This window comes from Nematostella vectensis, chromosome 6, assembly GCF_932526225.1.
Source record: "Nematostella vectensis chromosome 6, jaNemVect1.1, whole genome shotgun sequence".
Classification (NCBI taxonomy): Eukaryota; Metazoa; Cnidaria; class Anthozoa; order Actiniaria; family Edwardsiidae; genus Nematostella; species Nematostella vectensis.
In genome coordinates this window covers 13,645,879-13,668,039 of record NC_064039.1, presented here as the reverse complement: position 1 = coordinate 13,668,039, position 22,161 = coordinate 13,645,879, and the positions used below count along the sequence as shown (strand labels likewise).

Sequence of the window (22,161 nt, the reverse complement as noted above, 5' to 3'; positions counted from 1 at the left end):
CTCTTTTCAAATTCCATTACGAGAGGCATCGAGCTATTGACCCGAAGCTTCAATGTTTTCATTTCTAATTGACATACTCGCACGGAACTTGCTCGCTAGAATATGTCGCAAAAAACTATGGCGAGTATGAGAAGACGTAGCGAAGGTAAAAACATAATAAATCTAGTAACACATCATAGGGGATCCTCCACTTTACAAGATATAGTTATATTCGTAGTAATTATAGTTTATTTCTGGAGGGCTACGGCCTGTATCGCACACTGCACCGCAGTTTTCCCGGCTTAAACAGTAAGTTACGCAGCGTTTCTTACTTAATTCCAAAACAATTACTCCAACCAAAAACGGTTGTAACGGTTCCCCACCCTAGACCCCAGAGCAATTTCGGCAAGTTCTTTTACTACGGGTTGGTCTGAAGTGTTCTTTAATTGCTTTTATAATAAGCTCCGCATTTGTACAAATAGCGAAAGAATAGATTAAGCAAGCACTACCCCAAAGCACCGGGAGTGAGAATATTACTGTGGGTGGCCGGACGGAATCAGGGATTTCATCCATGATCTTTGGAATTAACTTGTGTGGTGTTCAATCCGATTGGGTATTTTGTCGTCCCGCGTCAGATCCACTAGTCTAGCACGCAAACGTTCCATTATTCTCGGAGTTCACGGCAACAGTAGAGACAAGGCGAGAATGTCTGATCAAAGAGGCAACAACATGCAACGTCCATCAAAGGTACGTCAAGTTTGGCGGGGTTAGAACTCGTGAAGGAAGCCCAAGCTATTTCTGAATTAGGTACGACTTTCCGGTCCTCAGTAATCCAGCACGAAACGCGTCTAGGCAACAAAGAAGTGCGAGCAGTTTTAGCACTTTCGCGTTGAAATAATAAATAATAACGAAACGTTATACACGGAAAATACAAGCTGACTTCGCGACAAAAAGAGGAGCGGCCTACCTCTGAGGAGTCGGAAAGCATGCTAATTGCGCGAGCTATTGACAATAAAAATAGACGCAGTGATAGATTTGCTTGTCTTGGTAAACTTGCTTTGTTTTTGCTAAATGGATTAGAACCCAATCAATGCGACACTTAGCTAAGAGCCCTTTGTCGCTTCTTCCGAGATTGTTATTTTGTAAAACAAGTTGACCAAATGATTTAATGGAGCAAATATCAACCGAGTGTCTAATTTGTTCGACTGAGAGGGACATCGCCCTATTTTGTAAAGCCACACTGCTCTCTGCTACATACTCCGTATGCCACGACAATGTTTTTATAGTCAACAGCAAACAATCTTTAAAGCTCTTGCATTTTTTTTGTCAGTTCTTTTTGAGACTCATCTTCTGGATGGGTAAGTAGCATCACGACGAAAATTGATAATCAGCCTCCAAGGTTGTATGGTGTGAGACTGGCTGTTGCCTTTTCCACATCTAATTAAGGTATACAAAGCTTCAAGATACTGTAAGGCTTAGTTCCAACGTCGTGCTAAAGAATCGAGTAGTTTCATCTTCATTTTGCATGCATTTGCATTGAATACGGCTCATGGATAACACGACGCTTGAACTTAGCCTAAGGAAAGCCATACTAAAGTCAGATTGGTAATGAGGAAGTGTGATAATGACGAGATCATTGCGGGGGAGTAAGATTTAGTACACGCGAGCTGCTAAAACTGCACAAGAAATCACACTCAACTCACACAAACTACCCAAGAGTGGGCGAGTAGGAGAGCGAACGCAAGCCTGCAATAAAAAAAAACAAATGGTTCGCACCACTCAATTAAACTTCAACGGAGGTAAGCAGTTCACATATTGGATGGCAGACTTCTAAAATGTTCAGGGCGGCAGCCAGATAACACTTAACACTCGTGCTTATTCTGATTGATGATATTTTTTTAGAGGGAGGATTAGATTGCATGGGCTTTTTTACTTGGTTATAAAGTGCATGGTCAAAAAGTGCAAAATTGACGGGAATTACTATAAATTAGCACATTTATCGGCTCACAGAGAGTTTATCGCCTTGTCGTGTTCTGTTGTTTTTTTGCCCAAATGTTTCGTCAGTGATTCGAGTGTTACAAATTTTGCGCAAATAGCGCGAAAAAAAATATAGAGCAAAATCTTTTACATTAATAGGGACGAATGCAAACTACTTATTTAATGAAAAAGCTCACGCCCGTAAACCAGGCGCATTTTTCTGACGTGTGTATACCATCCAGACCCACTTGATACTCGCTGGTTAAGACTCGCAAATATCTGGATTATAAAGGCTCAGGGTATAAACAAACATTCAACCTTCTTTGATGCACCCTTGCCGCTATGTCAATTGAGCGGGAAAAAAGCTTTTAAACAGATTCCAGCCTTGAAGATATATGGCATTCTATCAAATAAGGGAAGATCCGGCAGGACCCCCCAGTCGAATAGGTGTCCTCAGAAGGGCAACGAGGTCAGATTGATCAGAATGTTTACATCAATAAAATAATTAAATATGGGAATCTAATCAAGAGAGGGGAGATACTAGCCTCGTCCCCAGGCTACTCTCTTGCCGTCAGCTCCACGATGCTTTGCGCGCAGACTCACACTTTTCAAGCGGACGCTTCATGCTGACTTATCGGGGGCGAGAACAGAAAGGGCCCATGACGTCATAGCCATGCAGAGCGTGATAGGCCACCCGAGAAGCCTAGGGACGAGGCTACGCAGATACAGATACAGTCCACAGGCACTAGAGAACGATGCATGCTACCCACTTATACTCGTAGTAGCAACTAGTGGTAGCTTCACGTAAGCTTGGAGGTAGTGCCCGGTTAATGTAACCATGCGCACGCTATTACTGATGGAAAGTTTAAGGTCAAGGAAAACTGATACAAAAAAAAGAATATTATAACAGATCTAAAGATTGATTTTCACTAAAAAGCCACCCTCATCATATCGTGCACTTAATAAGCTGATATTTGCACCTATGAGCAGACGTTGCGGTGGCGGTGTTCGTCAATAATGTTGACGAGTACTAAAAGAATGGTTAATAGTGTTAGCGAGTACTAAAAGAATGGTTAATAGTGTTAGCGAGTACTAAAAGAATGGTTAATAGTGTTAGCGAGTACTAAAAGAATGGTTAATAGTGTTAGCGAGTACTAAAAGAATGGTTAATAGTGTTAGCGAGTGTTTAAAGAATGGTTCAATAGTGTTAGCGAGTACTAAAAGAATGGTTCAATAGTGTTAGCGAGTACTAAAAGAATGGTTTGATAGTGTTAGCGAGTACTAAAAGAATGGTTAATAGTGTTAACGAGTACTAAAAGAATGGTTTAATAGTGTTAGCGAGAACTAGAAGTGTGTTCGATATGTTAGCGACTAAAAGAATGGTTTAATAGTGTTAGCGAGTATTTAAAGAATTGTTCAATAGTGTTAGCGAGTACTAAAAGAATGGTTAATAGTGTTAGCGAGTACTAAAAGAATGGTTAATAGTGTTAGCGAGTACTAAAAGAATGGTTCAATAGTGTTAGCGAGTACTAAAAGAATGGTTCAATAGTGTTTTAGCGAGAACTAGAAGTGTGTTCGATATGTTAGCGACTAAAAGAATGGTTCAATAGTCTTAGCGAGTACTAAAAAATGGCTCAATAGTGTTAGCAAGTATTCTTTAAAAAGAATGGTTCAATAGTGTTAGCGAGTACTAAAAGAATGGTTAATAGTGTTAGCGAGTACTAAAAGAATGGTTCAATAGTGTTGAAGAGTAATTAATGAATAATTCAATATAGTGTTAGCGAGTACTAGACGTGTAGTTTGAAAGTGTTGAAGTGTTCTAAAAGCAAAAGTTTGTTATTGTTTTTGGAAGGATAGTGCGCAACCTGGAAATATTGATAAAGGAAAAGTTCCGCTGTAGACATCTTTGCAACAGTAATATTTCTCAAATCCTCTGCGCTTTCCACTGGAACACGCCCTTCTCAGTTTCACGTTTAGCACATATCCTGAACTGTTTAGTTATCTTATCAACTTATTTACTCTCAATTAATAAGATATTTAGTGTCATTGATGATTAAAGCTAGATTTAAAAGTCGTCACAACGTAAAAGACGCTTTTTTGCGATGTTAAGCGCAGTATTTTGTTACATTGTATTATTTAGGAGTGTTCTTATCCTATCCAAGAAAGTAGGACTTCTTTGATTATCACTCGAATCTTATAAATCTTATCTTGTGGTTTATCTTTCCTTAACCATTATATTTATTTACGCACATCCTTATTGACTTATCCCTTGCTAAGATCTTTTGTCCGTCTCTAGACTTCCCTTGCGTGCTGCGAATGACTTTTCCTACGTTATCGCTTTGAATTGATGATAGCTCAAGGTTACACAGTCATGTAACAATAACAATTTCCTCCCCGTGCTGATATGAGTATACTGAGTATACCTAATCAATATCTTATCGGAAGCTATTGGCTGCCGCAAATAGGACGTTAAACTGTAAACGTGGTCGATGTCGGTGGTCGGGTGATCGTTACAGTACTGAATACAGTGGATAATGTGCTTTGTTCAGTTAGTTTCACGTGGGAATCTTTTTTTACCAAAACGTATACGCCTTCAAAAAAAAAAAAAGAAGAAACAACTTGAGGCGCATAAAACATGGCAAAATGTTTCTGTGTATTTATTTTGACTAGGTCTTCTTGTCCATCTTTGTGGGGTGTAATGGGTTAATTGATTATTTTAAAACGATATTTACCCTTTATTGGTACTGTTTAGCTATTCTAGCAGATGTGCGCTCATTGCTTGCTCATCTAGCAATGCTTATTGACGAAAAGCCATTTTTAGAGCGCGCATCGTTAGACTACTAACTACTAGAGTGGCCCTTTTGCATAAGGACATCATGTAGGCATTATTGATAAGCTAAAGGGTACAAGCGTACTTTAGCAAGTCTTTTAGCATGCCAAAAAATCTAGTGATTCATAAATGACATTATAATTTACATTTGTATAAACCTAGCATATGACACGACGAAGGCGGCCGTGTGTGTGGCGGATGCTTTACCCCGCCACACTCCCCCGCCAGGAGATTAGCCGTCAAGGATTGGCGCTAATCACGACTTGTCTAGTGCTCCGGGACTAAATGCACAAATAATTGGATAGCATTTGATAGATGCATTAGGAAAAGGACACACAAGTTGAACGAGAGATTTTATGCCAACTATAAGCTACTTTGTGATTATCTTTTTTTAAATCAATGTCACTTTCATCCTTCCTCCCCTCGCATCCACACAGATGCAGCTCATGTAGTCCATGTAAAAGGATTTACCCTAAGATGTGTATTTTGTGGAGCAATATTAAAAAAGGTTTTAAACCACTAATCTCCCTCATCCACATTATCGCATAGTTCAACAAAAATGAGCAATTATAGAAATTTGCGAAAACCAAAATATTGAAGTAACGCTTGTCAATCACGATGCCATTCTCGATTGCAGTAGTCTCCATCGCAGGCGTTTTTGTTAGACAGCGACGCCTGCCTGAAAACGCCTGCGAGGGAGGCTACGATCACAGGGGTGCGACCGAAGGAGAAGTAAACAGAGACTCTTTTTTCTTACCGGCCTTCCCCGAGAATTATTAAGAATTCCAAAGATTTTTTCATTTTTAGGAAACTCTCCGCTCTTATGAAGCATACTGCCTCTTGGTCAAATTGCTTCGATCAAACAGTTTATTTCTAATTAGCAGAATCGTATAGTAGAAATCGTGTTGCTATACCCGTTATCTGTTGAAACTGACGGCTTATCCTCATTGGTTGCGTTATGTTGGCGATATCTCCACATGACACTTAAAATATGACTGCTTAGCTTTTTAACCTTTGAAGGTGCAGTTTAAATTTTCAGTTTTTAATTAGAACGTTTTGACGCGTAGGAGTATTCTGACGTTAATGCCGCATAGTCCTTTCTCACACCGGTTTTCTCACGGATGTTAGTCTAAGTGGACTTGCTTCTATCCTAGGATATCTATGTGATTACTTAAACTAATAGATAAACCTCACGCAGTTTGATAGTTGCTTTCATTAAGCCGGAAAGTTCGTGTTTAGCGAAATTTTATAGTCATCAGAATATTTAGCAAGCGGTTCCTGTCTTCAGAGTTCAAATTGAGACATTTTCGAAATTGATCGGTTTCTCTAGACTCCCCACTACATGGATAACTAAGATTTTTAACCATAAAAATGAGTCTGGCATGTTCCGAATGCTGACCGCTAAACTTGTTTACTGTGGTTTTTCCTTGAATGTAAAACATATTGTTTGTGTCATTAGCTATCACTTTACACCCGAAAAGACATTGGGCGTTGTTGCTTTGCTAACTTTCCGGAAACCTGTATTAACAGCGAACGCACACCGAAGCACCTCGGGACGTGCTCGGTACTTGGTGACTCAGTTGTTAACACGCAGCGAAATAAAACCTTATAATCTCACTTGACGTTCGGCTGAAATTCTGACAATTTTATTAGTCAGCTTGACCCCAGATGTGTCTTTAGAGGAAGAAAGGCAAATTGGTTGTCAACTCTAACAACCCGATGTCGACAGCTCTTTCAAGGAAGCTCGGTTAGTTATTTGGTAATCGTATAAGTGAAAAAATGTTAGGAATTCTGCAGGGGACGTCGAAGCTATTTTCAGCGACAAGTACTATGTCACAGCGGGACGAGAACACGCGGGCGAACACTCGACCCTCTTGGGGCGTGTTAGAAAAACTAACTCACGTAACATGACCAGAAAGGGAACGAGCACTGCTGTGAAGAACACAGTCCGCTTTTTGATAAAAATAAAGCTAGAATCCCACACGTGAACCAACAATAAAGATTTAAAAATAAAGGAAGGAAGCGGTAACGGTCCGTATAGTGTCGGCAACTCACTGATCTCCATTTGACGTATTACAGCATTAACCAAAGACCGGGTGTATTTGTGGGTTTAAAGGAGCAGACAGGATGATACCCAGTATATAAATACCTCAGACGCAAAGCCCAGTGCACTAACACCAAGGCCAACAGACTATCCAAACAGGACCCAAGAATATTTATTGAAGTTTATTTATCGATATTTAACTATTTAACATGTGGACGAGCATCAAGGTAGGAGAGATATTTCCTCTGCGTCTTTAGCTTAACACGTGGACTGCTTTTGACCTCACGCAATGTTCATATCACGCTAGTTCAAAATCTCATCGCTCAACTCTTTAAGATCTGATCTCAACTAGATTTTAATAGCTTAACTAATTACTCTCGTGTCGCAAAACTGCTCTGAATATAGTTAAACTGTACATTTTAACGTTCTTTTTCAGTTCACCTTTTGCTCCCATGTGTCTGTTTTTTATTCATATGGGAGGGTATGGACGATTTCGTTGTATTAATCTTTAGGGTGTGACGCTTTAGGCGGCTCTCACTACATAGCATCCGTCACGCTTTACAAACCATCATTTTCTTGTTTTCCTTACAACTGTTTAAATAGTATTTGATAGAAAAAAATCCAAAGGATGACACAGTTAACAAATTACCACCGTTAGCATGTTTCCATGATGTTACCCAATCTAGCGATCACACAAAATAAACATTTATGGGCACAAAAAGATTCTGAACTTTATCTATACATTGAAATCCTCGTTTAGCCGGGTTTGATGGGAAAAAAATATTTTTATGTTGTAACTTGAACTGAACCTTTCAGTTTGACTTAAGTCTCAAGAGCTCTGTGTCTCTAAAGAATGCTAATCTGCCAGAAACACAATACCGAGCGTTACCCTTCCTTCAGTTGGACTTCAGATGTCCTGTAGGGGGAAGCTTTTGTTTGCGAATCTCGTGGGAGTCTCGTGGCGCACTCGGCAAGCACTGGATAGCACATGGATCGGCTTGCGCGCGTAAACCCGGCGCCAATGAACCCTGGCCTTCGAGCGCTATGAAAAACAAAAACTTCTCCGACTAACCTAAAAAAGGGTTAATTGCTTGAATTAGCCGATGAAAATAAATTCTTTGAGTCACTCGGTATAATGTGCTGGAGTGCCGTGGTTGGCCTTCTTAAGGTTGTCAGCGCAAATGTCGAATGGTAAATGGCTAATGGTATATTAAAATTAAAGGTGCTAAATAAAGTCCAGCAATATCAGAGCCAAGCATTGGTAACCTTTAAATGGATAATAGTTTTGATTTATCCATATTCTTCAAGACGCATGGTTACTTCGGTCGTAGAAATGCCATTTGCCAATCGCCATGTGCTATTCGCACTGAAAATAGGTGTATTTATATTCTATTTGCATTCACAGGCCTCGCTACTTCAGATAATTGTATTCTGCGCAACTTTAGTCATCATTGACGGTTCCTCGTTAGCGTCTCGAGGCGCGACACTCAGCCAAGAGAAGCACAGCCAAGATAAACACAAAAAAGATTCCAGGGCACCGTTAACGACGGAGTTGATCCCCGAATGGCTATCGGTCTCTCGTCGAAACCGCCGATATGTTTCCGGCAGCCGACTGCGCACGAATATGATCACGAAGAATTATACGAACTGCATAGTGGTGCGACTCCAATCGAAGAGTTACGTACCGTATGTGACGTATATTGGCGTCAATGACACGAAGGTGGTAGGGATACACGATCATGAACGAGGGTCACTCAATTACAGTAAGTACTGTGCTCTACTTGGTTAAGCTATTACTTTTTCCCTCTTTTAGTGACTTCAGGGCCCGTGGGATTATCTTGGGACAGAGGAGGGGGGCTTGGGGGTTTTTGTTGGTCAATGAGAGACACCAATGTGGGGGAGGGGGGGAGGGTGAAGGAATTTCATGAAAATTGTTGAATCTGATCTTATGTTCGGTCGCCAAAAGACTTAAAGTTCTCACCCCTTTATCCCTCATCTTAGGTAATTCTTATTATAAAAATTATGACACCAAGCAGAGAAAATGTGGTATCGTGGTCTATTGGTCTACTCCAAACGTAATGTTTGTTGCTTTCTCACTCAGCTTTACTAGAACTTCAGACCTTCAACTCGGACGTTCGCAGGATTAGAGGATATCACAGTGGTCGCTATGTGGCAGTCGACGTTAAAGGCGACATCGTAACAGAGGTGGGTACACAACACTCAGAGCATCCATGAGTACATTATTTACAGGCGCGTACACAGGGTGGATATTGCATAGGTGCTATTCCTGAGAACGGGACTGCTTTAGTAAACTTTAGTCTTTTTTAAGGAAAATACTGAAAGGTAGCTCACCTTTTCTTTCACAAAATTTAATTTAATTTCCCTTAGGGTTGAGACTGTATGATCCCTCCGATTTATCTGTTTTAGATAAAAAAAGACATACTATCCCAAGAAAGCTATGTTAGATCTTTTTATAATTCATCTTCCGTCCCTCTTCTATTAGTGCGTAGAAACTCTAACCCACCTAAACCCTAACCCTAACCCAGGTAAACAGTAGCCTATGATAGAATCCCTTTTAATCTCCAATCCCACAAAATACTATCTATCTCCTATTCCACATTAAAACATCCTCTGGGACCCTAGAGGGACGCAGAGATCAGAAGCGGGGGAAGGCGCGAGGAGGAAAGAGAGAAGGAAAAAAGACGTCGCCATGGGTCGCCGAAGATGCATTTTAAAATAATCTTGATCGAAAATTTGATTTTAACCTACAGACAACACCTACAACTGGATCATTCTGGATCGAGCGCATGGAAAAGAACGGGTGGCATACATTTCGCTCTTTCAAAATGGTGGAGATGGAGAGAAAAAAACCGCAGACGCCAAACACTCGGGAGGTGTGGTACCTCGCAGTCAAGCGCAACAAGAATATGAAGAAACCGAAGGAAGCTGAACCCGGAATGAAATCATCGCAGTTTTTATATTACACAATCCAAGGATATGATTGTAAGCCTCAATAGAAATTACAGAGTCTAGGGATCAGTGAGTTATCAAGTAGGAGCTCAAAGTACAGAGTGAGGCACGGTAGAGTACGCCGTAACGTTTCGTTTCGTTTCGTTTCGTCTCGTAGCTCGTACAGAAAGGAGGTCTAGTAGATTAAGTAGCAGTCAAGGAGTACCAGATGGGACTTTTGTTAATGAAGTTCGATGAAAAGTGCAAACTCCCAGCGAAACAAAATGAGTCTTTCATTTACTTTCATACTGGCCGCGTCACGGCCAGTATGAAAGTCACTCGGTCACTCGGAAATTAAAACTATGTACTTACTCTCCTGACTATGTTTTTAATAATTTATTCTGCTATTTCTCAAAGAAAGCTTCGAATATAAAGTAGACGGCGCTTGAAAACTGACTGTAGTACTATCAAAATCAAAGAGGACCAAAATTCAGAGTTATTCTAAAGTGAGCAAATTAAAGACGGAAATCTGGTTCTATTAGTGATGCTGTCTGGATTTTGCGTGACGTAGCAAGCATAAAGCCAAGTAATTGAAAATATGATAAAATAGTAGTTAGCATTTTTCTGCTAACAAAGAACGCTCTGTTCTGACTTGGAGATAAACATACAGAGACCTGGTTTAATAAAAGTGGTAACAAATTTTAAGGATTTTTGTAAGAACATTAAAAAAACGATGACGAGAGACACAATACTGTGGCTTGAAAAGCAAACAATAAAAAAAAAATTCATGGTAAATAAAAATAAAAATAATTAAATTATTTACAAACCCTCAACTTAAGTTAAGATGGGAGATGATTATAATTAAAGCCGCGTAACAAGGAAATAACGTACCCTTTGTACAGAGGAAGTAGTATTTTACAATAAAATGCTTATTTATTATAAGGGAAATGTTTGTAATTCAATATTCTTTTAATATTAAAATTTTTATTATATTTTGCAAACAATCTGTCTCACTTATTCTTTGTAAGCAAAAATGAATATAGACGCGCATGTGAGGTAGAGAGAGAAAAATGCGCAAGTGAGGTAGGGAGAGATTGGCGCGCAAGTGAGTTAGGAAGAGATAGGTGCGAAAGTGATGTAGAAACAGTTAGGCGCGCAAGTGAGGTAGGGAGAGATATGCGCGCAAGTGAGGTAGGAAGAGATATGCGCGCAAGTGAGGTAGGGAGAGATAGGCGCGAAAGTGATGTAGAAACAGTTAGGCGCGCAAGTGAGGTAGGGAGAGATAGGCGCGCAAGTGAGGTAGGGAGAGATATGCGCGCAAGTGAGGTAGGAAGAGATATGCGCGCAAGTGAGGTAGGGAGAGATAGGCGCGCAAGTGAGGTAGGGAGAAATGGGCGCGCAAGTGAGGTAGGGAGAGATAGGTGCACAAGTGATGTAGAAACAGTTAGGCGCGCAAGTGAGGTAGGGAGAGATAGGTGCGCAAGTGAGGTAGAGAGAGATAGGTGCGCAAGTGAGGTAGAGAGAGATAGATGCGCAAGTGAGGTAGGGAGAGATAGGCGCGCAAGTGTGGTAGGGAGAGATAGACGCGCAAGTGAGGTAGGGAGAGATTGGCGCGCAAGTGAGGTAGGGAGAGATAGGCGCGCAAGTGAGGTAGGGGGAGATAGGCGCACAAGTGAGGTAGAGAGAGATAGGCGCGCAAGTGAGGTAGGGAGAGATAGGCGCGCAAGTGAGGTAGGGAGAGATAGGCGCGCAAGTGAGGTAGGGGAAGATAGGCGCACAAGTGAGGTAGGGAGAGATAGATGCGCAAGTGAGGTAGGGGGAGATAGATGCGCAAGTGAGGTAGAGAGAGATAGGCGCGCAAGTGAGGTAGGGAGAGATAGATTCACAAGTGAGGTATGGAGAGATTGGCGCGCAAGTGAGGTAGGGAGAGATAGGCGTGCAAGTGAGGTAGGGAGAGATAGATGCGCAAGTGAGGTAGGGAGAGATATGTGCGCAAGTGAGGTAGAGAGAGATAGATGCGTAAGTGAGGTAGGGAGAGATAGGCGCGCAAGTAAGGTAGGGAGAGATATGCGCGCAAGTGAGGTAGGGAGAGATAGATGCGCAAGTGAGGTAGGGAGAGATAGGTGCGCAAGTGAGGTAGAGAGAGATAGATGCGCAAGTGAGGTAGGGAGAGATAGGCGCGCAAGTGTGGTAGGGAGAGATAGGCGCGCAAGTGAAGTAGGGAGATATAGGCGCGCAAGTGAGGTAGGGAGAGATAGATGCGCAAGTGAGGTAGGGAGAGATAGGCGCGCAAGTAAGGTAGGGAGAGATATGCGCGCAAGTGAGGTAGGGAGAGATAGATGCGCAAGTGAGGTAGGGGGAGATAGATGCGCAAGTGAGGTAGGAAGAGATAGATGCGCAAGTGAGGTAGGGAGAGATCGATGCGCAAGTGAGGTAGAGAGAGATAGATGCGTAAGTGAGGTAGGGAGAGATAGACGCGCAAGTGAGGTAGGAAGAGATAGACGCGCAAGTGAGGTAGGAAGAGATAGACGCGCAAGTGAAGTAGGGAGAGATAGGCACGCAAGTAAGGAAGGGAGAGATAGATGCGCAAGTGAGGTAGGGAGAGATCGATGCGCAAGTGAGGTAGAGAGAGATAGATGCGCAAGTGAGGTAGAGAGAGATAGATGCGCAAGTGAGGTAGGGGGAGATAGGTGCGCAAGTGAGGTAGGGAGAGATAGATGCGCAAGTGAGGTAGGAAGAGATAGATGCGCAAGTGAGGTAGGGTGAGATAGGCGCGCAAGTGAGGTAGGGAGAGATAGGCGCGCAAGTGAGGTAGGGAGAGATAGACGCGCAAGTGAGGTAGGGAGAGATAGGCGCGCAAGTGAGGTAGGGACAGATATGTGCGCAAGTGAGGTAGGGAGAGATAGGCGCGCAAGTGAGGTAGGGAGAGATAGACGCGCAAGTGAGGTATGGAGAGATATGCGCGCAAGTGAGGAAGGGAGAGATAGACGCGCAAGTGAGGAAGGGAGAGATAGGTGCGCAAGTGAGGTAGGAAGAGATAGATGCGCAAGTGAGGTAGGGTGAGATAGGCGCGCAAGTGAGGTAGGGAGAGATAGGCGCGCAAGTGAGGTAGGGAGAGATAGACGCGCAAGTGAGGTAGGGAGAGATAGGCGCGCAAGTGAGGTAGGGACAGATATGTGCGCAAGTGAGGTAGGGAGAGATAGGCGCGCAAGTGAGGTAGGGAGAGATAGACGCGCAAGTGAGGTATGGAGAGATATGCGCGCAAGTGAGGAAGGGAGAGATAGACGCGCAAGTGAGGAAGGGAGAGATAGATGCGCAAGTGAGGTAGAGAGAGATAGATGCGCAAGTGAGGTAGGGAGAGATAGGCACGCAAGTGAGGAAGGGTGAGATAGGCGCGCAAGTGAGGTAGGGAGAGATAGATGCACAAGTGAGGTAGGGAGAGATAGGCGCGCAAGTGAGGTAGGGAGAGATAGATGCACAAGTGAAGTAGGGAGAGATAGACGCGCAAGTGAGGTAGGGAGAGATAGGCGCGCAAGTGAGGTAGAGAGAGATAGATGCGCAAGTGAGGTAGGGAGAGATAGACGCGCAAGTGAGGTATGGAGAGATATGCGCGCAAGTGAGGAAGGGAGAGATAGACGCGCAAGTGAGGAAGGGAGAGATAGATGCGCAAGTGAGGTAGAGAGAGATAGATGCGCAAGTGAGGTAGGGAGAGATATGCGCGCAAGTGAGGAAGGGTGAGATAGGCGCGCAAGTGAGGTAGGGAGAGATAGATGCACAAGTGAGGTAGGGAGAGATAGGCGCGCAAGTGAGGTAGGGAGAGATAGATGCACAAGTGAAGTAGGGAGAGATAGACGCGCAAGTGAGGTAGGGAGAGATAGGCGCGCAAGTGAGGTAGAGAGAGATAGATGCGCAAGTGAGGTAGGGAGAGATAGGCGCGCAAGTGAGGTAGGGAGAGATAGATGCGCAAGTGAGGTATAAAGAGATAGGTGCACAAGTGAAGTAGGGAGAGATAGACGCACAAGTGAAGTAGGGAGAGATAGACGCACAAGTGAGGTAGGGAGAGATAGGCGCGCAAGTGATGTAGAAACAGTTAGGCGCGCAAGTAAGGAAGGGAGAGATAGATGCGCAAGTGAGGTAGGGAGAGATCGATGCACAAGTGAGGTAGAGAGAGATAGGTGCGCAAGTGAGGTAGAGAGAGATAGATGCGCAAGTGAGGTAGGAAGAGATAGGTGCGCAAGTGAGGTAGGGAGAGCTAGACGCGCAAGTGAGGTAGGAAGAGATAGATGCGCAAGTGAGGTAGGGAGAGATAGATGCACAAGTGAGGTAGGGAGAGATAGGCGCGCAAGTGATGTAGAAACAGTTAGGCGCGCAAGTAAGGAAGGGAGAGATAGATGCGCAAGTGAGGTAGGGAGAGATCGATGCACAAGTGAGGTAGAGAGAGATAGGTGCGCAAGTGAGGTAGAGAGAGATAGATGCGCAAGTGAGGTAGGAAGAGATAGGCGCGCATGTGAGGTAGAGAGAGATAGGTGCGCAAGTGAGGTAGAGAGAGATAGATGCGCAAGTGAGGTAGGAAGAGATAGGTGCGCAAGTGAGGTAGAGATAGATAGATGCGCAAGTGAGGTAGGAAGAGATAGGTGCGCAAGTGAGGTAGGGAGAGATAGACGCGCAAGTGAGGTAGGAAGAGATAGATGCGCAAGTGAGGTAGGGAGAGATATGTGCGCAAGTGAGGTAGGGAGAGATAGGCGCTCAAGTAAAGTAGGGAGATATAGACGCGCAAGTGAGGTAGGGAGAGATTGGCGCGCAAGTGAGTTAAGAAGAGATAGATGCGCAAGTGAGGTAGGGAGAGATAGGCGCGCAAGTGAAGTGAGAGATAGACGCACAAGTGAGGTAGGAAGAGATAGGCGCGCAAGTGAGGTAGGGAGAGATAGGCGCACAAGTGAGGTAGGGAGAGATAGGCGCACAAGTGAGGTAGGGAGAAATAGACGCGCAAGCGAGGTAGGGAGAGATAGACGCGCAAGTGAAGTAGGGAGAGATAGACGCGCAAGTGAGGTAGGGAGAGATAGACGCGCAAGTGAGGTAGGGAGAGATAGGCGCGCAAGTGAGGTAGAGAGAGATAGATGCGCAAGTGAGGTAGGGAGAGATAGACGCGCAAGTGAGGTATGGAGAGATATGCGCGCAAGTGAGGAAGGGAGAGATAGACGCGCAAGTGAAGTAGGGAGAGATAGATGCGCAAGTGATGTAGGGAGAGATAGATGCGCAAGTGAAGTAGGGAGAGATCGATGCGCAAGTGAGGTAGAGAGAGATAGATGCGTAAGTGATGTAGGGAGAGATAGATGCGCAAGTGAAGTAGGGAGAGATCGATGCGCAAGTGAGGTAGAGAGAGATAGATGCGCAAGTGATGTAGGGAGAGATAGATGCGCAAGTGAAGTAGGGAGAGATAGGCGCGCAAGTGAGGTAGGGAGAGATGGGCGCGCAAGTGAGGTAGGGAGAGATAGGTGCCAAGTGAAGTAGGGACAGATATGTGCGCAAGTGAGGTAAAAAACGCAATGTAAACATAGGTGCAATGTTTATTTTGTAATAAGTATGTTTACATTACTTGTAAAAAACCGTTTAAGTTTAATACCTTAGCAAACGTTTATATATCTAAATTTATTCGGTGTGTTTGTAAATAAATAGTGCTACAAATTTATATTTTACCATTTCACGAGATGATTTTTTTTATTAAAAAGCCATTTTTGACACAAGTTAGGTCAGTTAGTAGCATTTCGATGTTAAGAAGCACGCGTTGTGATATTGAGTGAGGAAACCCGATTTCAGGATGGCTCTTCAAAAGCGTTTCCTGGGTGAACCAGGAAGAGTTACGCTTGTGGCTACACTTTTTTCTGTCGAGTACAACCTTTGTTCTATGCTCAGTTGCTTTATTGTTTTAGTGGACATCGCATCCTACTTATTTACCGGGTTTGTTTGCCTTGGTTGTTTTGGTTGAGGGCTCTAATTTTCCTAGTATCCTTTTTTTCCGGGACATAGCATCCTACAGGGTAAAATTCTGGATCCAGTGAACTTGGTTTAGTAAACCTCGCATGTCATCTCTCATTTAGCGCCACCGTGGCTTAGCTACCCTTTGTTTACCTTGGCAAACTGCCCCCATAACGACAGTGCTGAAAACGCAAGACTAGTTCCAGTACCACGCGGTTAAACCAGCCTTTTTGTTTTGAAATGGCGGCGTTTTACCGGCTAACTGTCACATTTTGGCGAATGTTAAGAAAACTATCAAACAAAGAGTCTTTATGACTCCCTCATTATCAAACAAATCTGTCATCTTTTGTACAGTATGGTTTTAATGCTGTACAGTAAGTCAAAACAGTGACCGAAGTCAGCCTTTCGTACCTTTACTCGAACGATTCAACACTGAGATTTTGTTTGTTTTCGCCAGAACACGCGCATGCGCATACGTTATTCAGCACTGTCCCCCATAGCATATCACGATACATCACAATGGGTTCTGATCCCGTGATGATTGACCCGTCAGCAGAATTTATTTATTCTTTTGAACCTAGTAAAATTGGTGTCATGTGACAGATCACATGACCGGTACGGTGACGTAGGTGGCGCTTGCGTATCCCTTGGGATCGAAGCAGACTGGCAATGAGCGAGTCGTGTCGCCATATGTATTTCCATATCTGAAGCGACGCTCTGTACACAAAGGGAGTTTCGATTAATTCGGCATGGTGTATATGCGAAATCTGCTCATCAGATAGTGAGTAAAAGGTGAGAGTGAGCGAGCAATTCATTGTTTTGAATTGATATGGGCCAGCAATAGATAACTTGCTCTAGCAGATCACGTGATTTTTTTGGGTAGCAATCTTGTGCGCGTTCGGCTTTAAGCGGCAAAATAATGACAAGAAAAGGAACTTATTCAGAGCTTACGAATAAGCCAGAAAGATTCTTTGTCAGAAAAGGGCTTATTTTCATTGAAAGATTTTATTTTTCCGTCGCTCTCTGGCGTGACAGGCGAAGCCATTTCCCTGTTTATCTTGGCATAAATTTGTCACTCAAAAGTCACGTGACTTCTAAGTAAAAGTCGCTTATTTCTGATACTATGCAGTGGTCTCTTTTATATATTTGATATGATATCTAGCAGTCCCATCTTGACAGATAGCAAATACGATGGAGCCAGCAAATATTTGTCGGTATCTTATACTCACGTGGTATATAGCCAGTATACTTTGGTTTCATCCCCATCAATTTATACAGCGTGCCCTGAGATGTAAGCTCGGCCGTTACGGTAGGCTCGGGATACCTGTGGCAAAACTTCTATTAGGCGTGTTTCTTTTTGTCTTCTCTCTTTCTACGTTTTCACCATTCACCATACGCCCCCTCCAATCCCCCCCGTGTCCCTCTTCCATGATCAACGCAACTCTCCCCATTTTTCGTGGCGGTTAGGAGAGAGAATGTATGAAACAGCTGGCGTCGTTATTTACTTCTCAATTTAAGTTAGAGTTAGTTAGGCTAAGTTCAAACGTCAAATTATCCAAGAGCCGTATTCAATGCAAATGCGTGCAAATGAAGATAAAACAATCGAAACGATTCATTTGCATGCATTTGCATTGAATACGGCTTATGGATGATACGCATTTGAACTTAGCCTTAGAGGACCTTTTATTGCAGTTTTCAATATAATGAGAACTTTCGCCGACGATGTAACAGTTAATAAATCGCCTTCTGACTTTTGTCATTTAAAATCTTTGAAGCGTTTTCATTGGCTAACACTAAAATGGTTTCCAATCACGCCACCCCTCCGCAAGGCGCTGGTTGATTTCAAAGCGCGAAAAATGCAATTCCGTTAGTTTGATGGAAGCCAGAAAGCGGCTTAGCAGTTGGAAGTAGCAGTAAACTATCAGATTAAAACTAACATGAGTAGAGTGGACCCCAGGCTACGGACGAGTGAATAATGTACTTACTTAGTGACGTCGATTCGTTGTGTTGCTAGATTTTCTTGCTTGTTTCTCATCTCTAGCGAATTAGAGAAGCCGGCTTGTGACCACGTGCCATACCTCATGCCCAGGTCATGCGCGCGTCTGCGCGGTACGTAGCCCGTGTAACCTGGCAGCGGAGCTTCTGTGAATTCGCGGTGCTCGCCTATGACAGGAAAAAAGGAATAACGTTACGGTCTGGTGCTGGTTGGCGCGGTTTTATAGCCGTGAACCCAGGCAGTGAAGATTCAGTGAATTCGCAGTAAACCGTTATTCAAAGGAATTATGTTGCCTTTATAGCCAAACGAGGGGGAAGATTAAGTGAATTCGCGGTGAACCGTTATTCAAAGGAATTATTTTGCCTTTATAGCCAAACGGGGGAGCTTCGGTGAATTTGCTGCGCTCGCCTAAATGAAACGCTGACTCGACGCTCCAACAGTCTGTTCTCACGTATGTGCAAATATTAGTTGAACAAGTATAAGACATTGCCTTATCGTACATTCTAGAATTGAACTTTACGCATGCGCTAGTAAAAGTTCTTTCCTTATTTGGCCGGTTCGAAGTGGAATTATATATTTACTACGCATGCGCTACTGCTAGTGCTTACTTGGGAAGTAGTCCTTGCCGTATCGTGGGCGCAGGTCGGGGTACATGCTTGGTTCTTTGTGGTCTGCTCTCGGTTGTAACTTCTTTGTGGAGTATACTGTCTTTTTTAAGTCGTCCGATTCGTTGCGGTACTTCTCGTCTTTCTGCATAAAGTCGCTAATGGCTTGATCTGTGGCTTCCCTGTAGCGGGAACCATACAGGTACCGCATCGTGGGGATATACCCTAAACGGGAAACCAAAATAAGTGAATAAAGACAACAATAGCAACTTAAACAGTACAAATTTTCATGGGGTGGGGGGTGGGAGGAGGTTTAACACAGGTACGCATTTAAATCCGTTGCATCATGGGTAATATATGAGTATAAAAGGCAATCATCTTTTTGAAAAAAAATAATTTTGAAAAAGCATTGTGGTAGTATGGAAATTCTTATCTGATTATTGGAGTGGAGCGGCCCGGATCATATGGCTTCTGATATTGATGATCATTCTCATACTCACTTATGATCACATTAGCTCATTTATTATACAATCCTTGTGTTTAAAAGAAACAGGGACCTTTGCATATCTTAATTTAAAATCTAATTACCATTATAAAAGGACGTGACCTAATACAACTAGTAGATTGACAAGAAATCCGCGGAACATGTTATCAGAATTTAATGAATTGTTTACGTAAACAAATTGACATGCCGCCCCCCCACTTCGCGAAAAGATGTAACTCAACCGGCTTACTTTATGAAGCTGGTGTTTCTAATATTCAGTAGCTAAGTTTTGATTAGGATAATAGGGACAGAGCGAAGAAGGACAAAATGAGGACCATTCCATTAAACCACTCGTAGTGTGACGCATTCCAAGCGATTTTAATCAAAAGCTTCTGTCCCTTTTGAAAAACTAATTTTAAACCTTTTATCATTTCAAAAGGCAAAACCTTTAGCTATATTTTATTCAAATCACCAAAAAGTGACTACAGTGATGGAAATTATTACGATGGAATTATAATAAAGTTTTGGTCTATGACCACTCTAGAGTCAATCCGATGCTTACGGCGTGGAGTTGTGTTGATCGGAGTATAAGTTATTGCTCACCATTGAACGGAAACTTTATGTTTCCGTTAGTTCGGTATGTTTCGTTGAGTTAGAAACGCAATTGTTGCCTCTTACCTGTGTATCCTAATTTCATATTTGCCGTTAGTTTGTTTACGCCGTTAGGTTGTGGAAGAAACTGTTCTCTTTCCTTGGGGTCGGGCAGACGTGTGGTAATTAGCTTCTCATTTCTCATGTGTCTCTGGAAATATTATAGGATGTATTAGTTATTATCTAGGGGCGAGCAGAGAAGATCTTTAAAAAAACAAGTTACTAACAGAGGCAAGAAACCCGAATTTAACTTTTATGTCTATAAAACTTGATTCATACGATTCACTATTTCATGGTAAATAAGGGAATCTTTCATTGTCGGAAGTAAATTATAAAAAAGACAAACTTTTTAGAAATGAGGGTTCGATAATTGTTTGAAAAAAATATAATACTCTAAAAAAAGTACTCTATATTGACTACAAACTGTATACTATAATATAATATACTATATATATTTATTTGGTTGCCAAATCTTTACTCATTCGTAAATCGTTTTATCGTACAAATATTATGATGTGTATAAGATTTTCCCGCCATGTTTTTGTAGTGAGGTCTCGGGTTTCTAAGGTGCTACCCCAAACAACACTCAACACATTCATTGATGATGATGTTAGTGTAATAAAGTCAAATCATTTGAGTAAAGTCGCGGCTTTTTGTTTACAGAGGTATAGTGTAGACGAAACTACAAACAGTTATCAGTGTGTACCAACTTACTGTAGTTAATTTGTCGGTCGCGATGCCATAAGTATGGCCACATTCATACTTGAGCTGCGGACAATAGCCACGGTAACTGCAACAAGTGAACACGGAACGAAAATTGTTAGTTCTTTTCTGTTATTATAGAATAATACTCCTATATACACTCAGTGGAACCGTGAGAGAGACAAACATAGAGATACAGATTAGTGTTTACGAAAACGAACACCATAAAGTCTTGTCTTGACGCCGCAAGCGCAAAACGGACAAAAGAATTGTACTATAGAAAGTACTTGTCGTTTATAAACTGAGAGAAACTCTAAAAAAGGGCTTAGAAAAAAAAAGTGGATACTTATAGCATCATGAAAGTATTAAATCCCACTTAGAGGAAGTTTAAACGACACTTCCTGACACGATTACAGCGCACTATAGACGCACGCGGCGAGTGTTCATTTTAACTGGAAAAAGGAATTGGTATGTTTACAAGTCAAAATCATGTTGTTTAGATAAAAACTCACCCCGGTAAGTTACTAGCGATGTGAGGATGTGTTAACTCGGTGAAGCCCATGTTTGTACTGCTCTCCTCCGTCCACGACTCGTTCTGTCTTGTCAAAATAGTCGTTGCCAAGGAATACAACGTGGGGTCGAGAAGGCTTTGTCTCTTATTGATATTTCTCTGACCAGATTAACTTCTTATTTAGATTGAGTTTACGGCAATTATTTTATGCCCTGTGACCAATCAGAGCGCGCGAAAACCAATAACTTTTGTTGAACAATAAACAAAAAGCATCGGTTTCTCGGCTTCTTGTCCCGTGGGACAGCTTTCTGACGATCTTGATGCCTCGATGTGTGGTAATTGGTAATATTGGTGTCCCGTGAGTGTTCAATAGAACATTAACAATACTAGTCAAGTCATCAAAAACAGCTTTCTTCGTATCATCATCTGCTTCAAACAGCTTTTTGAGCACTTTTCAAACATTTCCGTTACGACACGCGAACCCATCGAGAACTATAACCCACCAAAATGTCACTATTGCTTGTTGAAGAGAAACGAGTTTACGTTATTTAGACCTTTCGAAAGCTGTCAAATAATAAAAACAAATTTTGTGTCGAATTGCCATATTCGTTTTAGTTGTGAATCGCTTTGTAAATATGCCCGTTGAGTCACGAATTGGACATCTCGTAGAAAATGCGTTCGAAAAAGTAACTAAAACACTACAGTCAAGCAAGCAAAGCAAATCGGTAATATAAAACAACAACACAACCAAGTAGTTGAGCAAAACGATTAGTGTTTTGCGCATAAAATATACATTACACTATTTTGTGTCCGGTTTGTTACAATAATCGTGAAAAAGTGTAAATCGATTCAACATAGGTACACTTGTAGGAAAATTAGCTCGCCACCTGTTTCAAGACTAGCATGTTCAGCTGATGATATGAATAGTTGCCATGACCACAGTCGGGCTTCTTGTCTGGTATTAACATCACAAGTCAACAACTGGAAACTAAACGCTGCAGGGGGTATGTTGTAAGCGTGGATAATTAGCGCAAGGTAACCACGTATTCGCCTCGTTTTGTTACGTACTTGGAAGTTTAATTTTATTACAACAGATTTAAATATGTAAACATAGCGCTTTATTATATGAATCGACAGAGTCATTGGAAAGGGGGAGGCAAAAGCAGTGGTGAATACGCACGATAAATCAACGAGTGGATATCCGACACAAAGGGTGTATGGTTCCAGGTGAAGTGAATAGAAACTCTCAGAAATTTTTCTAAGAAATAAGACAATACTATTCGAGCCACATGCACGCTGTTAGTTGGGGTCAGGGTAGAAGATCCAGAGGATTGGCAGGGGATGATGTCAGGAGTGGGAGGTTGTAGGTTGGGGTCAAAGTAGAAGATTCAGAGGGTAGTCAGGGGATGATGTCAGGGATGGAAGGCTGTAGGTTGGGGTCAGGGTAAAAGATCTAG

General features: G+C 42.5%; 4 protein-coding genes across 4 annotated transcripts; 3 read left to right on the top strand and 1 right to left on the bottom strand.

Moving 5' to 3' along the window:
* The first annotated feature begins 8,170 nt into the window (after positions 1-8,170).
* LOC116604100 (fibroblast growth factor 1) lies at positions 8,171-10,783 on the top strand. Its single transcript, XM_032365981.2, has 3 exons — positions 8,171-8,593; positions 8,932-9,035; positions 9,602-10,783. Exons 1-3 carry the CDS (start codon positions 8,455-8,457, stop codon positions 9,845-9,847), a joined length of 489 nt encoding a protein of 162 aa, XP_032221872.1. The 5' UTR covers positions 8,171-8,454; the 3' UTR covers positions 9,848-10,783.
* Positions 10,784-10,955: 172 nt separating this feature from the next.
* On the top strand, positions 10,956-12,545 carry LOC125567930 (apical junction molecule-like). Its single transcript, XM_048728971.1, has one exon. The coding sequence runs from the start codon at positions 10,956-10,958 to the stop codon at positions 12,543-12,545; it is 1,590 nt and encodes a 529-aa protein (XP_048584928.1).
* Positions 12,546-13,385: 840 nt separating this feature from the next.
* On the top strand, positions 13,386-15,290 carry LOC125567929 (antimicrobial peptides-like). The gene is made up of 2 exons (XM_048728970.1): positions 13,386-13,513; positions 13,766-15,290. The coding sequence occupies exons 1-2, from the start codon at positions 13,386-13,388 to the stop codon at positions 15,288-15,290; spliced, it is 1,653 nt and encodes a 550-aa protein (XP_048584927.1).
* Positions 15,291-15,328: 38 nt separating this feature from the next.
* LOC5520993 (protein FAM166B) lies at positions 15,329-20,887 on the bottom strand. Its single transcript, XM_001640752.3, has 7 exons — positions 20,706-20,887; positions 20,206-20,281; positions 19,519-19,642; positions 18,360-18,581; positions 17,741-17,918; positions 16,985-17,079; positions 15,329-16,472 (listed from the first exon to the last, which is right to left on the bottom strand). Exons 1-7 carry the CDS (start codon positions 20,753-20,755, stop codon positions 16,360-16,362), a joined length of 858 nt encoding a protein of 285 aa, XP_001640802.1. The 5' UTR covers positions 20,756-20,887; the 3' UTR covers positions 15,329-16,359.
* Between the last annotated feature and the right edge of the window lie 1,274 nt (positions 20,888-22,161).

Coding starts and splice junctions, on each gene's coding strand:
- LOC116604100 (XM_032365981.2), top strand. CDS start 8,455: ATGATCACGAAGAATTATACGAACTGCATAGTGGTGCGACTCCAATCG. Junction 8,594..8,931: donor ACGAGGGTCACTCAATTACA/GTAAGTACTGTG, acceptor TTTCTCACTCAG/CTTTACTAGAACTTCAGACC. Junction 9,036..9,601: donor AAGGCGACATCGTAACAGAG/GTGGGTACACAA, acceptor TTTAACCTACAG/ACAACACCTACAACTGGATC.
- LOC125567930 (XM_048728971.1), top strand. CDS start 10,956: ATGCGCGCAAGTGAGGTAGGAAGAGATATGCGCGCAAGTGAGGTAGGG.
- LOC125567929 (XM_048728970.1), top strand. CDS start 13,386: ATGCGCGCAAGTGAGGAAGGGAGAGATAGACGCGCAAGTGAGGAAGGG. Junction 13,514..13,765: donor ATGCGCGCAAGTGAGGAAGG/GTGAGATAGGCG, acceptor ATAAAGAGATAG/GTGCACAAGTGAAGTAGGGA.
- LOC5520993 (XM_001640752.3), bottom strand. CDS start 20,755: ATGGGCTTCACCGAGTTAACACATCCTCACATCGCTAGTAACTTACCG. Junction 20,282..20,705: donor ATCGCTAGTAACTTACCGGG/GTGAGTTTTTAT, acceptor CACTTGTTGCAG/TTACCGTGGCTATTGTCCGC. Junction 17,919..18,359: donor CGGCAAGGACTACTTCCCAA/GTAAGCACTAGC, acceptor TTCCTGTCATAG/GCGAGCACCGCGAATTCACA.